At 36.6% G+C, this 15,615-nt stretch overlaps 1 protein-coding gene across 16 annotated transcripts in view; it reads left to right on the top strand.

Moving 5' to 3' along the window:
• Window positions 1-15,615, top strand: part of ZMYM2 (zinc finger MYM-type containing 2) — a 90,819-nt gene that overhangs the window by 30,732 nt on the left and 44,472 nt on the right. For all 16 annotated transcript variants that reach the window (XM_064441204.1, XM_064441207.1, XM_064441216.1 and 13 more), the window contains 2 exons: window positions 1,889-2,054; window positions 2,907-3,119. In XM_064441204.1, coding sequence (XP_064297274.1) covers window positions 1,889-2,054; window positions 2,907-3,119 — 379 coding nt within the window. The remainder of the gene's footprint in view (window positions 1-1,888; window positions 2,055-2,906; window positions 3,120-15,615) is intronic.

Here is a 15,615-nt window from a genome sequence, read left to right as displayed (position 1 = left end):
CGGCCTCATTGTGAAGCCCAATCTTATCCAGCCTTTTTAAGCTTTTTTTAGCTTTATTGCCAAATTTTTGCTATCTGCTTGTAGTAAACCAGGTACTCTGCTTGTACTTGCCTCTGTTCTTTTCCCACTAAACCAGACATAATATTGTCAGATTGCAGCTCAGTGAAAGGATAAGGGAACTCAAGCAAAGTCCAGATCTTGAATGTAGGTTGGATAGATGGTAACAGTTGATATGTCATAGGTCTGACGTTCAGAGGTAATGCTCAGGTTTATATTTAAATATGTAGATTACTTTAAGTGGAAAAAGTGATGCATACAATAACTTCTTAAAAAACCTGTAAAACCCCATCTGAAAAGTCAGATTTCTTAGGTATTTTATTGTAAACCACTTTCCTAGAACTCTTCTGAACCTTTGAAATTATTATAAACAGGAAAATACAGGGAAATATCCAGCCTTCTCCTTAGTGTTTATAATTTTTATTGACTTGTGTTACTCATTTTGACTTCACACTTGTGTCCTTTGATAGAACTTAATATGTGCTTTGATACAAGTTTATAGTGTTTGTAAGTCCTGGTGGAATCCAGCCAGGAACTGTAAGCTCCTTAGGGCAGGAGCTCTGGCTTTGTTTTGCGGAGCAGTGGTAATACTTGCCAACACAAACCCTTACTAGCTTGCTAAAGGGCAAGCCAAAATCTGCTGACTTCCCTTTGATGGAAGAGGGCAGGCTTGCAAGTGTTAATATCCAGGGGTGGTACGAGTTTTTCAAGGGAGTCTGTCTAGGGAAGCATACAGCCATTTTTCCAATGTTTTCCACACATCCTGGTTTTAGGGCTAGGTATGAGTGTCTGGAGTATGTCTTTAACAGCTGGTGATCCATTGTGATGTCAGTAGAAATCCAGATGTGCCCAATCAGTTTTTGTTCTAATTTTCTGCCCAATAGAATTTCCTGTATGTCAATAATAGTTTTTTTACTTAGAGGGCAAAGAGGGAGGTGTTTACTCCTCCTCGTTACTGCTTCTAACTTACGGTGTGTGATAGTTTGGCATTAAGAGTGAAACTGCCATGCTTGTCAGTGTACCTTTGTTAAGTTAGCAGCGTGTGCAGCATACACTGAAGATCAAGGAATTCTATAATTAACTTCAGTGAAAAACAGTGTGAGTCAGTTTGGTTAGAAGGAGGATTGTTATCTTTCAGATTAATTTTATTTTGGTTACTTGTCTGGTTTAATGCATTAAATTGGTGCACTTTTATGGGCAACTGCATGAAGTGTTCAGGTACTTTGGAACTTTAAAGTTATGATGGAATTAACTTTTAAAATTTGAAGTTGTAAAGCTTCCAGGCAAGTTTGTGTATAGTTTTAAGCTTTTTGGTTATATTTATGAGAAAATAACCTTCTCTCCTCCCCATGTCCTATCCTGAGAGTAATACTGCGAATTGGTGGAGTTTTATACAAATAAAGACCATTTCTTGCCTTTTACTATGAATCTGAATTTTTCATGTGAAACTTAAGTATAGCTTTTGTGTAAAGTTGCAAAAGGGGGCTGATTTTAAATTTGCTATAATTAATTTTTTGTATAAATGAGTTTGGCAAGCTGTTACTGGATGGTGCATTACTGTCACTTAGTTCTAGAATTATGTAATGGGAAAAAATAAATCTAATCCAAACAAAAAAAAAGGTTTTTACACAGGAAGGCATTGTACTTGAAGTACTTGTAAAAAACATTATTAAACTTGGTGTTTGACATGTGACTAACAACTGTATACCAGTTTTGGTTTGAAATGTAAGCATTAAAAGGAAGAATGAATCTTGTAACATGTAAAGTGTTCTTGTTTAAATACATATATGTATTTATACACAAACACACTAGAGGTTTTTTTGTCTTTCAGAGATATAACAACAATGAAAGGTACCATTGTTGCTCAAGTTGATTCAAGTGAGTCTTTCCAGGAGTTTTGCAGTACATCATGTTTATCCTTCTATGAAGATAAACAGAATCCATCAAAAGGAGTTTTGAATAAATCAAGATGTACTATCTGTGGTAAACTAACTGAGGTCTGGTTGACTGGTTTTCTTCTTTTTATCTTTCTCAGTAATGACAATATTAATAACTTGTATTCTGAAATAAGAGAACTGAAAATAAGGAAATTTGAAATATGATTCAGTATTTTCATACACAGTGAGCTATTAACATATGCAGGCTTAATATTAATGAAGAGCAACTGAAGGAAGAAAGAATTCAGAGGTTAATATTTGATTTTTGTTTCAGAAACTTGAAGTGTCTTTTGCTGATCTTGTAGCTACTGTCAACACTTTCATCAGGTGTAGAAACTTGTAATTATAACCCAGATCTCCCACATAGAAGAATTGCTAATGAAAAAAGTCAAGATTTACAGCATTATTGACTTTATTTTTACTGTACATTTTGCAAAAATTATGCAAATGTTTTTAGATATGTAGAATATACATTATTTTAAGTTCTTATTAATGTATTAATTTACTCTCGATGCCATGACTAGGTCCACCCTTGTTCAGGCTGCTACTTTACACAGCATATGTGTCTGGCCGGTTTTCGCATGCCATGTTGTTAGCCTGCAAATTGAGTATTTTATAAAATTGCATAAATTGACCTTCTACTGTGATATGCAAGTATTACATCCTTCCCTCTGATCTTTGCTTCTAGGCTACAAGAACAAATGGGTCCAAGGTTGTTTTTCCAGAACTTTGGAGACAACAGAAACACTGATATCTGTTTTTGTATTTCATGGTCATTTCAAGCATCTCTGTTATTAAATAATGAGCTAGTGCAATCTGGTTTTGGTTATTATACTTATGACTTGTCTAGTAGTTTCAAGCAACTTTATGCTTGTGTGGTAATAAAATATGGGTTTTATTCTTATTTTTTAGATTCGTCATGAAGTTAGCTTTAAAAATATGACTCATAAGCTGTGCAGTGACCATTGCTTCAATAGATACAGGATGGCAAATGGTTTGATAATGAATTGCTGTGAGCATTGCGGGGAGTATTTGCCCAGTAAAGGAGCTGGAAACAATATTCTTACTGTTGATGGTCAGCAGAAAAGATTCTGTTGTCAGAACTGCGTTGGTGAATACAAGCAGGTAATTACTACTTTACCTATAAATTAAAATTAAACATCAATACTCCTTAAATATGTCCTGTTATTCGTAACATGGTTTTACTTCTCATTAGAAGTCTTAAGTAACAAAGACTTCTAAAAAATGAAATTAATTCCAGTGAGGGCAGACTATCTGGAATGGACTTTTTACTACTGGCTTTTTTTGATGTTGCTGTAATAGCAATGCCTATCTGTTATTAATGAAAATAACACTAAAATTAAACTTTCTGTTAATAATTTCTGTTTCTTTCCAATGGGTATATCACTTGCGAGTATATTAATAGCAAGCCTACTGGTCCTTAAGTGATGTTCTATTTTAGATATAAAAGCTCGCTTGAATGCAATCAGAACACTCAAAAATGTGCAGAGCATACAGATTGGACACTGCTGTGAGAATGCTCTCACTGATTATGCATTGGCTACGTACCTGTTTATGTTTAATCTCCTTCACTGTGCAGCATAGGATTTCAAAATTTGATTGTTGCTTTCATCCTTCCACATGTTAAATTTTGTGCTTTTTTATTTACTTGGTTTGGTTTTTATGTAGTTTTATGACCGTTAGAATAGTAATTAATTGTTTTGGTTAAAAATAATTCTAAATCAAGAAATGTGGTGCTGATGTCTTTTACATATTGCAGAGCTAGTTTAGCTCTGAACCATTGCTAATGTTGGCTGGAAGGTTTAAATGTTAATCACAGTATTTATGGTATAATAGGATAGCTATGAAATATTAAAACATTTTGGGGGAATTTTTTTCCCTTTGGGTTTTTTGCTTACTACATTCTGCTCTGAGTTTGTAGGGTTAATGTTATGAAATATGAAAGTACTAATTTACTAGCAAGAAATGCCTTTATCTGATTTTTGAAGGTCACACTTGAATATGAGTCGCCCCACTGCTGCACATTGCTTTGGGTTCTTTCTTCATCTCTTCCATTTTTAAGAAACCAATGGTCCAAGCGAAGAGGGAGTGCAGTGCTGAACATATTTAGGTTCTTTAATGTTGCATCATGTGTACTTGTGTTTTCTCTTTGGACATTCAGTTTTGATACTTTTGGGGATGGCTGTTGTTTTGTATATGCAATGTGCAAACAGCAAATCTGGAAACATGCATATGTAACTAGCGTAACTGAAAACGTAACATAAGCGTTATTCTTTTGTCACAGCTATACCAAAAGGGACAGGATAGGTTTCCAAGATACTAAAAACATAGTCATGCCCAGAAGCCATGGAAAAACTTGAAGAAACGTTGAATACTGTCTCTCGAAGGAACAAAAAGGCATGAGATTAACTTTGAACTTGAGACATTCCCACACAACCTTTATAACATGCACTGCACATGGAATTATGAAATGAACGTGGAATTTTGAGAGGTCGAATGATAAATCTGTACTTAACTTTCATTACAGACTGTACTCTGTTCAGATATTTTTGTATTTTGTGTTTAGATATGTATTTGAGAATGAGGAGGATATGGGTAGCAAGTTGTATGTTCTGGTTTGATCTGGGGCGGAGGAGCAGTTTGCAATACCAGGAATCTTCACAAGTAGTGTCGGGTATTACGCATTATTGTGAGGATCCTTAAGAGAACGTATAAAATTAAGACGCATTGTTTTGGTGCATTCAGTTCTGACAGCAGACTTCATTCAAGCAAGTTCTTAAATATTTTGTGGAAATATTTGGTACTGGGGAACTCTAATAGGCTGAGAAGCTTTATTCTAGTGCTCATGTGCATCTGGTTTGGAGTGGTGATTAAGAATAATTCTTAACTGGTAGGTTTCAAATGTTCCTGGAGTGTGGGGGTTTGGGGGTATTTTTGATATTAAGAGACACTCAAATGATAAAATTAGTTTTTTAGTTGTTGTAGGTGCCAAAGTTGCTCAGGACACAATTACTTGAGAATATGTAGTTGTCTAGCAGGGTTTATTTAGGTTTGAACTTATATTTGCATTAAGGTTTTTTTGAACTGAATGTATTCAAGGAATTCTGTTTTTTTTTTTTATAAAAGGAATTTAGACTTTAGAAAATGTCATGGCCCAATGAGTTGTCAACAATTGGTAAACTGTAGGTTGCTTTATTTGGTCATAATGATGTTTTCTCGGAAATTTTTTATTAGATCTTGCTTTTAAAGGAGAAGCGGTGAAGGAGAGAATGTGGGAGAGTTGCTATTACATTCTGAAATAAACTCAATGGAATCCGTATTACAGGAAAAGTTGATGTACCATTTGATAACAGCATTGTGTTGTACAACTCATTATCGTGTGTCACATAACAGTTTTAGCAAATGTTTTCTTACAAACAGTTGTAAAATACGTAGGCCTTACTGCTATGAGCTTTGTATTAAGCAGTTTATATTGTAAATGTCATACACCTATCGATATGCTATACATCTGTAGTAGTAATAAATGAAAATGATTCTTACTACTTGTACCTATCTATATACTCAATCCCTATTTTTTTAAATAAATATTACACTGATTTCAACAATTAATTTTCAGTAACTTATAATGGACATTTTTTTTTTCCTGGAATGAAAAATTAAAATTGTGGGTAATAAAAATTACTGTGGCTCTTGGAATGGCCACAGAGTGCAAATAATCCATCGGCTACAAAGGGTTTCTTTCCTCTGCTTTAGACTGTTGGTGGGAGTAAAAACCAGTGTTATTCATGGGATGGGGAGAAGGTTTTTTGTGAAGTGCCTAAGACACCTTTCAAAGTGATGGATGCACTTAGCTTTCTACGTACCAGTTTCAGAACCTGCTCTCAAATATTGCATCCTGTGTTTTGCTTTTCTGAGAGGTGATGGCTGTTCTTTCTTACCTAAAACTGAAGTAATTACAGAGTGTAGGTTTCTTTCATATTAAAAAAAGCTAGGAAAAAGAGAGTAATAAATTACGTAAGAATTAAAAAAAGTTAAATAGATATAGCCTAACTAATGCTCACTGTGGTTATATGCAAGAGCATGTTAATTCCCTGGTGGCACAACAGCCATTCCTGAAGACAGCTAAGTGCAAGTCAAGCTTTTTTAAAAAAGAGAAAACTACAATAAAATACTTCCTCAAAAAATGAAAATGAAATCGCTGAGACAATGTAGGTAAAATGTTGAAACAAAACCCTTATTGGAAGTGTTGGGTTTTTGGTTTGTGTGGGGTTTTTTAATGTGTGTGTGTGTGTGTTTGGTTTTGGTTTTTAGTTTTGTTTTTCATTTTTGTTTGGTTTCTTGTTTGTTTTTGTTTTTTTTTAAACCTGAAGGCAACTGCTGCTTCTAGATTATAAATTCTTTACTTGCTGCACTAAGTTTCAAACTCTTCACATGTAAAAGGGCAAGAGGGACTTAAAGAATGATGCTAAACAAAACAAATAAAAAAACAACGCTAGAAGAGAATGAGATCATATCTGACAAGGAGGTGGCTAAATTGTTAATGCCGTTGTGCAAATGCAGAAATGTTTTATTTCTTCGAGTAAGCATTTCATATAATTAAAATGAGAACTTAACCATTTTAAAAATTACTGTAGTGATTCATTTAAAAATAAGTATCTATGCAGCAAATTGAAACAGATCCCAAATGTGCCTGCCACGAAGATGTATTAACCAAAAGCACGTATATATGTTGTTTCAATGTTTCTGATACTATTGCATATTTTGTGTCTCCACAAAATTAGTTGACTTCCTCTTCAAGGACCTTGCCATGTTTTTTGTGTCTTGGTTTCCTGGATTTGGGTACAGGCTTGACAACCTGTTTCTAAGGAACAGGTGAATTATGTGACTTGGCTTGTGCAACCAACCATACCTTTTAATTTTCAACTATTCAACTAAGATAAAGCCAAGTCTGTGTCTACTTTTTTTAAAGCACAGTCTTTAACTACTTTGGCCTGATCAGTCCACAGTGTTCTTGATTCTGCCATGAAAGCATTTAATGCTTTACTAGTTTAAAATGTTCCTTCAGTTTTTTTCCTTTGTTTCATTAGCTAAAATTATTTTTGTTAGAATATGACCTGGGATTTGCTTGCTTTGGGTTCTTCTTAAAAGTTATCTTCATATGTTATCAGAAAAAGTGGGGACGGACCTCTAGCTATTTCGAATATCTGTGGAATGAAGTGAGTACTAGGTGAATGTAAGCTAAACGAGTATTTTCCTAGTTGGAGAGGATGCTTGCAGTATCTTTTCATCAGTGAAAATTTTTCATCTAGTGAAAATTTTCCTTCAGTACTGAATAAAAGTATATTTGATTGGCTTTTTTGATTAGATGAAGACTTACTACTGAACGTGCTTCAAGACTAACCAGGCTATGTTATCTCTTTAAGCTATTCACTTATAAGCAATAGAAAAAAACCCAACCATGGCAGTTGCACTTCCTTCTTTCTAATTCTGTTCCCTGCCAAACAGCTGCTTTTGTGAAACTCTTAAAAATCATTTCATGTGCTTTATCTGTGTGCCAGGCTTTAGGAGCCTTCACTGTATATACAATAATGTGCATATCAGTTGTGCAACTTACGACTCATTGCTCATGTAGAGTTTGTATATAGTCTCACAAAAGGTATTGTTATCTACTGGTTTAAATTTCACTGAATGGTATGCTAGAATGTCTTGTCATGTAGTACTTCAGTAGAAGCATCTAGGGTTTTCAGCTGTGTTTTGTCCCATGCAGTGTCTGTACTTTTTCTGTGCTGCTTTGCTATTAAGACAGATCTGTCCTTCTGATTTTGATAGTGTGATTAACTACAAAGTCTGCTGCTGCCTGCTGTTGTTACTGCTTTCTAAGCTCTTGTTTCCAAGTGTCTATTTCAAGAGTAAATACTGTTGACAAAGCCAGTAATTGTGAGAGTTGAACAGCTCCCCTATGTTGAACTATTAGAAATACTGACCTCTAATGTTTATGGTTTTTTTAATTTCTGGTCATTTTTAAAAAGAAGTTCTGTGGTTTCAGCCAGTTCAAACTGTGGTTTAACAGTGGAATCTCTTCCTCATATGGTAAACCACTTCTGTCTCACTTCACATAATAGTTTGGTGTTAAGTAATCTCTGGTAATACTGAAGTCTGATACTATGTATGCTTCTACAAATGGGAGATAGCTAGATGCACTTTATCCCATCTGCCGTGGTTAAATGACAGAAATCTTTATCAGCCAAGAAATAACTCAATTCCTCTTCCTTCCTGCTTAGTGGGTGTGTGCACGTGTGTGTGTGAGGCCTTTTGGTACTCATGCCTCCAGTTTCCTGCGTCTCTGATGCAAATCAAGTCCTTCTAGAAACCACCCTGATCTACCTTTTCTTTTACTTGCTCTGGTTTCTGGAACCATTGCTTTTGCCATTTCTGCTTCCAATGTCTGTCTTCAGCTGTAGAGTTTGCTGCTCCTCAATAAAAACTATATAATCAGCTTCCTTAGGCACCTGAATATCGCTCATAGGAAGTGTTCAGGATGTCATTTTGTCACTATTTTAGCAGTAAAATGAGATCGGTACACCAGAGATATTAAAACAGCTTTGTAGTTCTGAAGAAAAGTACTTATGGTCGTCAAAATCATGAGGTGTGATCTGTGTGAGAGCACAGGAAACGCTTAGGAAGAGGAAGCAAGGAGGCGATATGACTAGGTATTGGAGTTAGGATGGATATAACTACACCTGGGCACTGCTGTCCCTGGAATAATTGGACAGAATTGAGGGGAAGGGGGAGAAAAGGCAAAAAACCAGCTGAAACATTCAGTTAATGTAAAAGTAACATGCTCATTGAGGCAGGGGAAGAAGGGATGCAGCCCTGCTTTTCTTGAAGGCATGAAGGCAAGAGTCTTGAGAGCAGGAATAAAACTGACAAAAAGAGGGAGCACTGGCAGTTGGATATGCCTGAAAAGTTACTGGGCAAGTTACTGATTTGGCTGTTTGCAGAGTTCTGCTGATGGAATGTAAACACAAATCAGGTGTTCAAGGGCCACAAAAGCAATTACTTCAGCTTTTGCTTTTAAGACTTGCACAAATGCTTTTGTGACATTACTAACCTTAACCTCTTCTGTTGGATCAGGGAAGAGTTTACAGTTGTTATTCTTGGGGGAGAGATGATTTGGGTGCAGCATCTCAAAAGACTGTATAAATAATAAGGTTTCTTCTTTCTTTGCTGTTACAGATTCTGCTGACATCTGTTTCGTTTCTTAGACATGCATGTTGCTTCAGGATCCATCCAGACAATCCTTCTTTCAAATAAATCTGAAGTAGTTTAGCTGCTGTTTTCTTGATTGCCTTACTAATGGATCTTTTGTTGTAGAATTCCATGTAATGAATATCTCTGGGTTTCTGCTTACAGAAAATTTCTATCTTCTTTCTCCTTTACCTTTCTGTTTGAACACAGGTTGACTGTGTTTCTGTTCAGAATATTCTTTTCTAAAAGCTTTCACAGTATTTATCTTATTTCTAATCTGAAACTGTTACTCTGTAAAGCTACCAGGGAGAAATTTACCTGGATTGAGAAGTGTGTACCAATCTGTTTTATCATGGACCATATAAGTTAAACTGCAAAGCATTTCTCTTAACTGGAAACAAATCACTGGGCTGCTACATGGTGTTGTAGCAATCAGCTGGTAATCTGGTGTTCTTGATTGACTGGCCCTTGCCTGGGAGAAGTTGTAGCAAGAATGCTTTCTTTACACTGTGGGCATGTTCTTCATCCTGCGCTCTCGCCTTCTGAAGGCACCTGAAGCAGATCATACTGCTTTTTTCAGTCAAGAATAAAAGTCTGTAGCACTGATGCCTAGATGCAAGGCACTAATAGCATAAAGCCTAAAGAAATACCTTGCAGCCAGAAAGTTCAAGAACAGAGACTCTCACTAGTTTCAGGTGCAAACAGAAGTGAGGCTTATTTCTAAAATACCATGAGATTACAGTGTTGGTCTGATACTTATTTTGGGACTTGATGTTTTTTCTTAGTAGGATATATGCAAGAAGAGCTCTAGACTTCAGCTTTCATGATCCTTTCAGTAAGATGTAAAGGAAGATCAAGATTCCTTCTAAAATTATTTTGCTGATAATGGCAAGAGCAAAATCTCAGAAACACACCAAGTGAATTTTCTCTTTCTGCCATGAATTTGGATTTCTGTTGCAACAATACTTGTATTTCTGGAATATATCCCATACATTTGTGTTGTCTTGCACCTTGATAGCCACTTTTATAGTTGCCTGTTTGAGTTCAGCGCTATCCTAGTGGACAGAATGAAGATTTGAAATGTATATAGAACTAGTAACTCCTAAGAATTTTCAAATTGCATGAAGTGTTTTATAATATATCTTTTCTCAGTTACTTATCCTGAGATACCTGTCATGAAGTAGACCTGATTTCTAGGATTAAGTCTCTAATAGGGTATACAAACAAATCATGAAAGGATGAATGAGTTTAGAATAAAATATAATAAGAACAGAAGAATAGTCAGGCTTCTGCATTTGCCTTATGCATTATGCTTAGGAAGAGGTCAAATATGCAATGGTATCTAGCTAAAATTAGGTCATCTCAATGCAGAATCTAGGTGGAGTAGTGAGGGAGAGGCATAGTCAGATAAGCTTCCCCTCAGAGAGCACTGGGCTATTATTCTCTAGAAATTTTGCCTCTGTACTAACTTGAATTTTTGTACTTAGTAATCTAATTGATACAATTTTCTTTACTAATTTGTTTTTACTTAAAATTTTCCATAAAATAGCAGTCCATAAATTTGCATGTATTTTATAGGCCACTGTAGATTTGAATTTGCTGGAAGTGGTGCATAGAAGGAAAATGCTTGGTATTTTCTTTTGTGGATTGGTTTTGAGGTAATTCCACCTTTGAAGGAAACTTGAAACTGAAACTATTTTGAATGTGCAGGGTTTTGTCTATAATCATTTTTGGCTACCATTGAAGTATTGTGGGGAGCACAAGGTGTAGTAGTACTTCATCTGGAATGGAAGGAAACTGCCAAGAAAGCAGCTCTGGAAAAAAAAGACTTGGGTGTCCCGGTGGACAACAAGTTGAACAGGAGTGCCCTTGCAGCAAAGATGGCCAACTGCATCCTGAGTTCTGCTACAGAATGTTTGAGGTTAGAAGGGACCTCTGGGGGTCATCTTGTCCACCCTGCTCAAGCAGGGTCACCTGGAGCAGGTCGTCCAGGACCATGTCCGTTTGTGTTTTGAATATTTCCAAGGATGGGGACTCCACAGCCTCTCCGGGCAACCTATTGCTATATTAGCAAGAGTAGTCAGCAGGTGAAGGGAAGTGATTTGTGTGCCTTGGCCCCCCTGTCCTCTGCACTTGGGAGACTGCATCCGGAACACTGTGTCCAGTTTTGGATTCCATAGGATGAAAGGCATTGATACACTGATGCAAGTTCAGTGGACACCCACCAAGATGTACAGAGGGATGGAACGCATGACAGAGGAGGACAGTCTTGGGAAATCTTAGTTTGTTCAACCTTGAGAAGGCTAAAGGAGGAGCACTTATCTAATGGGAAGGTATAGAGAGGACAAAGTTGGACTCTTTGAAGAAGCGCATAGTGGAAGGGTAAGAGACAAGAAGACACAACTTGAAAACCAGGGGGGAAACTTGATTTAGATAGAAGGAAAAGTTTTTTTTCCTGTGAGGGTTGGTGAAATCCTCCAAAGAGGCTTTGGAACGATCATCCTTGGAGTTGCTCAGACTTGACCAGCTCTGGGCCTGCTTTGAGGAGGAAGTTGCACTTGACCCCTGGGGATCCCTGTCAGTCTACACAGTTCTGTGATTCTATATATATATAAGTATATATATACTTCTGAAACAAAACATGAAGCAGTGATGTTTAAAATGGACAGTGAGGAAGTTTAGTATTTCTTTCATTCCCTCTTTACTTAGCAATGAAGATTCTGGTATTCTTTGTTTTGTTACTCTGTCTTCCAGTGAATTTCTTTCTTTTCTCTCCTGACCATGAAATACCAACAACACTGACACAGCTTAAGATTTTTTAAATTTCTTTTCTGAACACCGACTTTTCCTTGAGGATGGTTAAAATACTAAATTGGGGGGAAAAAAATACCCCTCTGTAATAAGATCATAATAAGATCATGAGAACAGCTGTTCTCATTCAGATCAGGGATAGAGACTCCTGTGGATGTATGTAAGTGGGCATGCAAGGAAGAATAAGAACAGGGCAAGTACTTCAGATATATTTGCCCTGAGCATTTTCTTAGCTTCTGAATCTCTAGAGGTCAGGGGATTTCTTGAACTTCATGCAATGTTCCAGTATGCTATTTTTAGTAAATATCTTTAATAAATGCTTGTTCAGTCTCCTTCTGAACACATACAAGCAGTTTTTCCATCCGTGACACTCTTCGGTAAGTTCTGCTGACTTGCTGTTTGTTATGTGAAGCGCTGTCTCTGGTTGGTTGTTTTGAAACTTGTGTTGGTATTCATATGCTATATTTGTTAATATTGGAAAAGACAATGAACAGTTGATCCACGATGCCCCACATTATACCATTTTCAGTTGTTTTACTATCCTCTCACGTTATCTTGTTTCCAGGCCAAAATCCTTACCTACTAAGAATGCTCTTTGACCCTATGTATTACCGTAGTTCCTAGTTTTAGTGACTCTTCTGTTTGTTTATTCTAGCTAGAAGGGTACTTCTAGGGAAAGGATTCTCAAATCCTAGTATTTCTACAGAACTACAGAATGAAATTAATACTGCAGATTCTTAGAGATTAAAGACATGTTGTGATGAATGTGAGAGTAGAAACAGAAGGTACCTGAGAACCTTGAGAAGAAGAGAGTCTCACCTAGAAACTTGATGCTTAAGGTAACCCTGCTCGCTGCAGGAGGGTTGGACTAGACCTTTAAAGGTGGCATCCAACCTGAATTGTTCAATGATTCTATGACTCTAAGAACAAGACATGATTCTTAGTTTGCATTATGGCTATCTAAAAACACATGGGATAATACAGTACAAGGTTCTTTGTTGTCAATGGAGGAAACTTTTGAGTTAGATGATTGAATGTTTGAGACACTTGTGTAATGCTGATTGATGAATACTTTCAGGTATGCTTTAATCTTTTTTATAATAGTGTTGTACTCCTTGGTTTTTGAATGGTTTTAATATTCAAACTTCTAAGTTTGGGGAGTGCTGGCAAGAGTAATAAAAATGCAGGAAAAAGTTCAGCTTGAAGGAGATGATGATTATGATGTTTTGGGAGCAATACATTTGAAGAGGTTTCAGGCCTTTCATTTTTTTTTGCTTCACCGGTGTCAATGTTCTTCACTTGCGTCACAATATGTCTAAACTTCTAATAATACAGAAATGCGCAGATGCTCTTAGTTGCTGTGACAAGAATAAAGTGAGAGCTTTGCTGTTATGCTTTTGTTTCTACCTAAAGAATCTTCTGCATCCTTGATATGTTTTTTGGAAATTCATGTTCTTTGTAGTGTTGATAATTTAGATCTAGGTTTGATAGATTATTACTAGATATTGGTAAAGATTCTTCTTGCTTTTAAGTTTTGAGAGATCTAGGGTGAAGTCGGTAAACAACTCCAGTATTATAAGGATATTTGAAATTCAGAAGTGATGGGCGTGCCGCTGCACTGTACTTTGTGTGCATGGTCCTTTCTTGACATGACTTAAATAATGAGATACTTGACATGTTTGTTAGCAAATCTATTTCTACTTTCAAGGATTTTTGTTGAAAATAGTTTGTTGGATAAAAGGAATCTTTTCTGATTATGCTTTAATCGGCTTACTATAAATTCATTTATTATAACCTGTATTTCCATTTTGTCTCTTGAAGTCATCATGGCCTCAGTTTGATCTCCCCCCTCCCCCCCCGCTAGAGCTTGTGAAAGCTTCACTTACCAATGCATTGTTTTCTGATTATATTCTGAATGCTCTTTGTTAAGCTGTTTGTCAGCGTATTTGTATCAATGCTTCTAGATTTACATTTTGGTTTATTCTAGAGGTACCAAGGCTATTTGCACATGCAGGTTTTTTTCATGGTGGTTGTCCGTTAAGCTTGTTCCAAGAAGTGAAGTCCTTTGTAAACTGTGACCTCCTGTGTTCTCACTGGTAGTATATCTTGAAGTATTTTTGATGCCCTGCTTTTGTCTATTAGCCTGTAAGAGGAGATGAATGTATAGTGGAAGAATAGCTCCAACTCATAGAACAGTACAATTGCTGCATTTTGGTCTCAGTAGTACTTAGTGTGAATTTTGCCAGTATTGTGGTGGATTAGGATTATTAGGTGCTGGGTAGCACATTTAAATGCAAAAAGAAAAAAAATTAGATGAAAGATCCTGGAGTTGTATAAAATATTGTCCTGTAGGTAGGAGCTTGGTATCTTGACACACATTGATTTTTGGAGGAAATCCACAGCAAAGGTTTCATCAAAGCAATGTGGAAATTGTGAAGTTGTGTGGTATTTTGAAATTCTGCTGGTCTCTGCAAGATGCTACACCCAGTTTGTGGCAGAGGCATGTATATTTGTATGTCCTTATGTACATGTTTTTAATATAGGGAAGAAAATACCTGTTATAAAACCATAAGTTTCTTCTCTGGCTGTAAACCTGGATTTAGGTAGTTCTCAAATGTAAGTAGTTAAAGATATGAAGAGCAAAGATACCCACTGAGGCTTTGGTACAACGAACAGAGAGAGAAGCACCTATGAAACATGCTTTGCCTTTCCTTCCCTCTTTAGACCTTGAAAAGAGAGGTAGTGCCAAAATTATTCCCAACATAAGGGAAAAAATCATAAGTGCCTAAGTGTCAGTAGTGTATTTTCTGATATTCAATAAGGAGAGAGTCTGTCTGATAGGAGACTCGTCGCTGTTCAGTTGAGGAATTCTCTGTCATCACTATCAAAACCATGATGCTATTTCTATGGGCAGGGAAGGTATCTAGGCATTTTTTTCTGAAACTTGCTTTATGGTGCTTGAGATATTTATATAATACTGAAGTACATAATACACGTGGCAGATCAGAACTATTGATTTTGTGTTGACTGTGTCATTGGTAGTTCTGCTTGGTGCAACTTTTCCGTGCTTTTTATAGAACACTTGCTCCCTTCTGTGGAAAACTGTGGATTGACTGACTGCTGTGTTAGGAGATGTCAAAACTGAGTCTGTTACGAGGTTGAGAGTCACAGTTCCTCATTGGATCCAATGAGGAGCATAGGAACTCTGCAGTGTGTTTTTCCTGCTTGGAGGACTGCAGCTAGGAGAGCTGAGAAATTAGAGGTTCTCTCAACAGTGCTGCTATAAGAAACTGCTACACCTAACTCATATTTCATAATATTAAGGATCTTATCATTTGGAGAGTACAAGTTTTTTTCAAAGTTTAGCACCGTTATTTACCTTTCATCTTTGCCGTGCCAGATTCCTGTTTCTTTTCATAGAACCATTGTCCTGTCAACAAGGAGAGAGGAACAGTGTTATTTCAAACTCTCCAACTCAGCACAACTTGCTGTATGCTCTTACCCCGGTTCACAGTTTGCAGATGGTGGTGTTTAGGATGGG

The sequence above is a fragment of the Phalacrocorax carbo genome, chromosome 1, assembly GCF_963921805.1.
Source record: "Phalacrocorax carbo chromosome 1, bPhaCar2.1, whole genome shotgun sequence".
NCBI lineage: Eukaryota > Metazoa > Chordata > Aves > Suliformes > Phalacrocoracidae > Phalacrocorax > Phalacrocorax carbo.
This window is presented reverse-complemented; position numbering and strand designations above follow the sequence as displayed.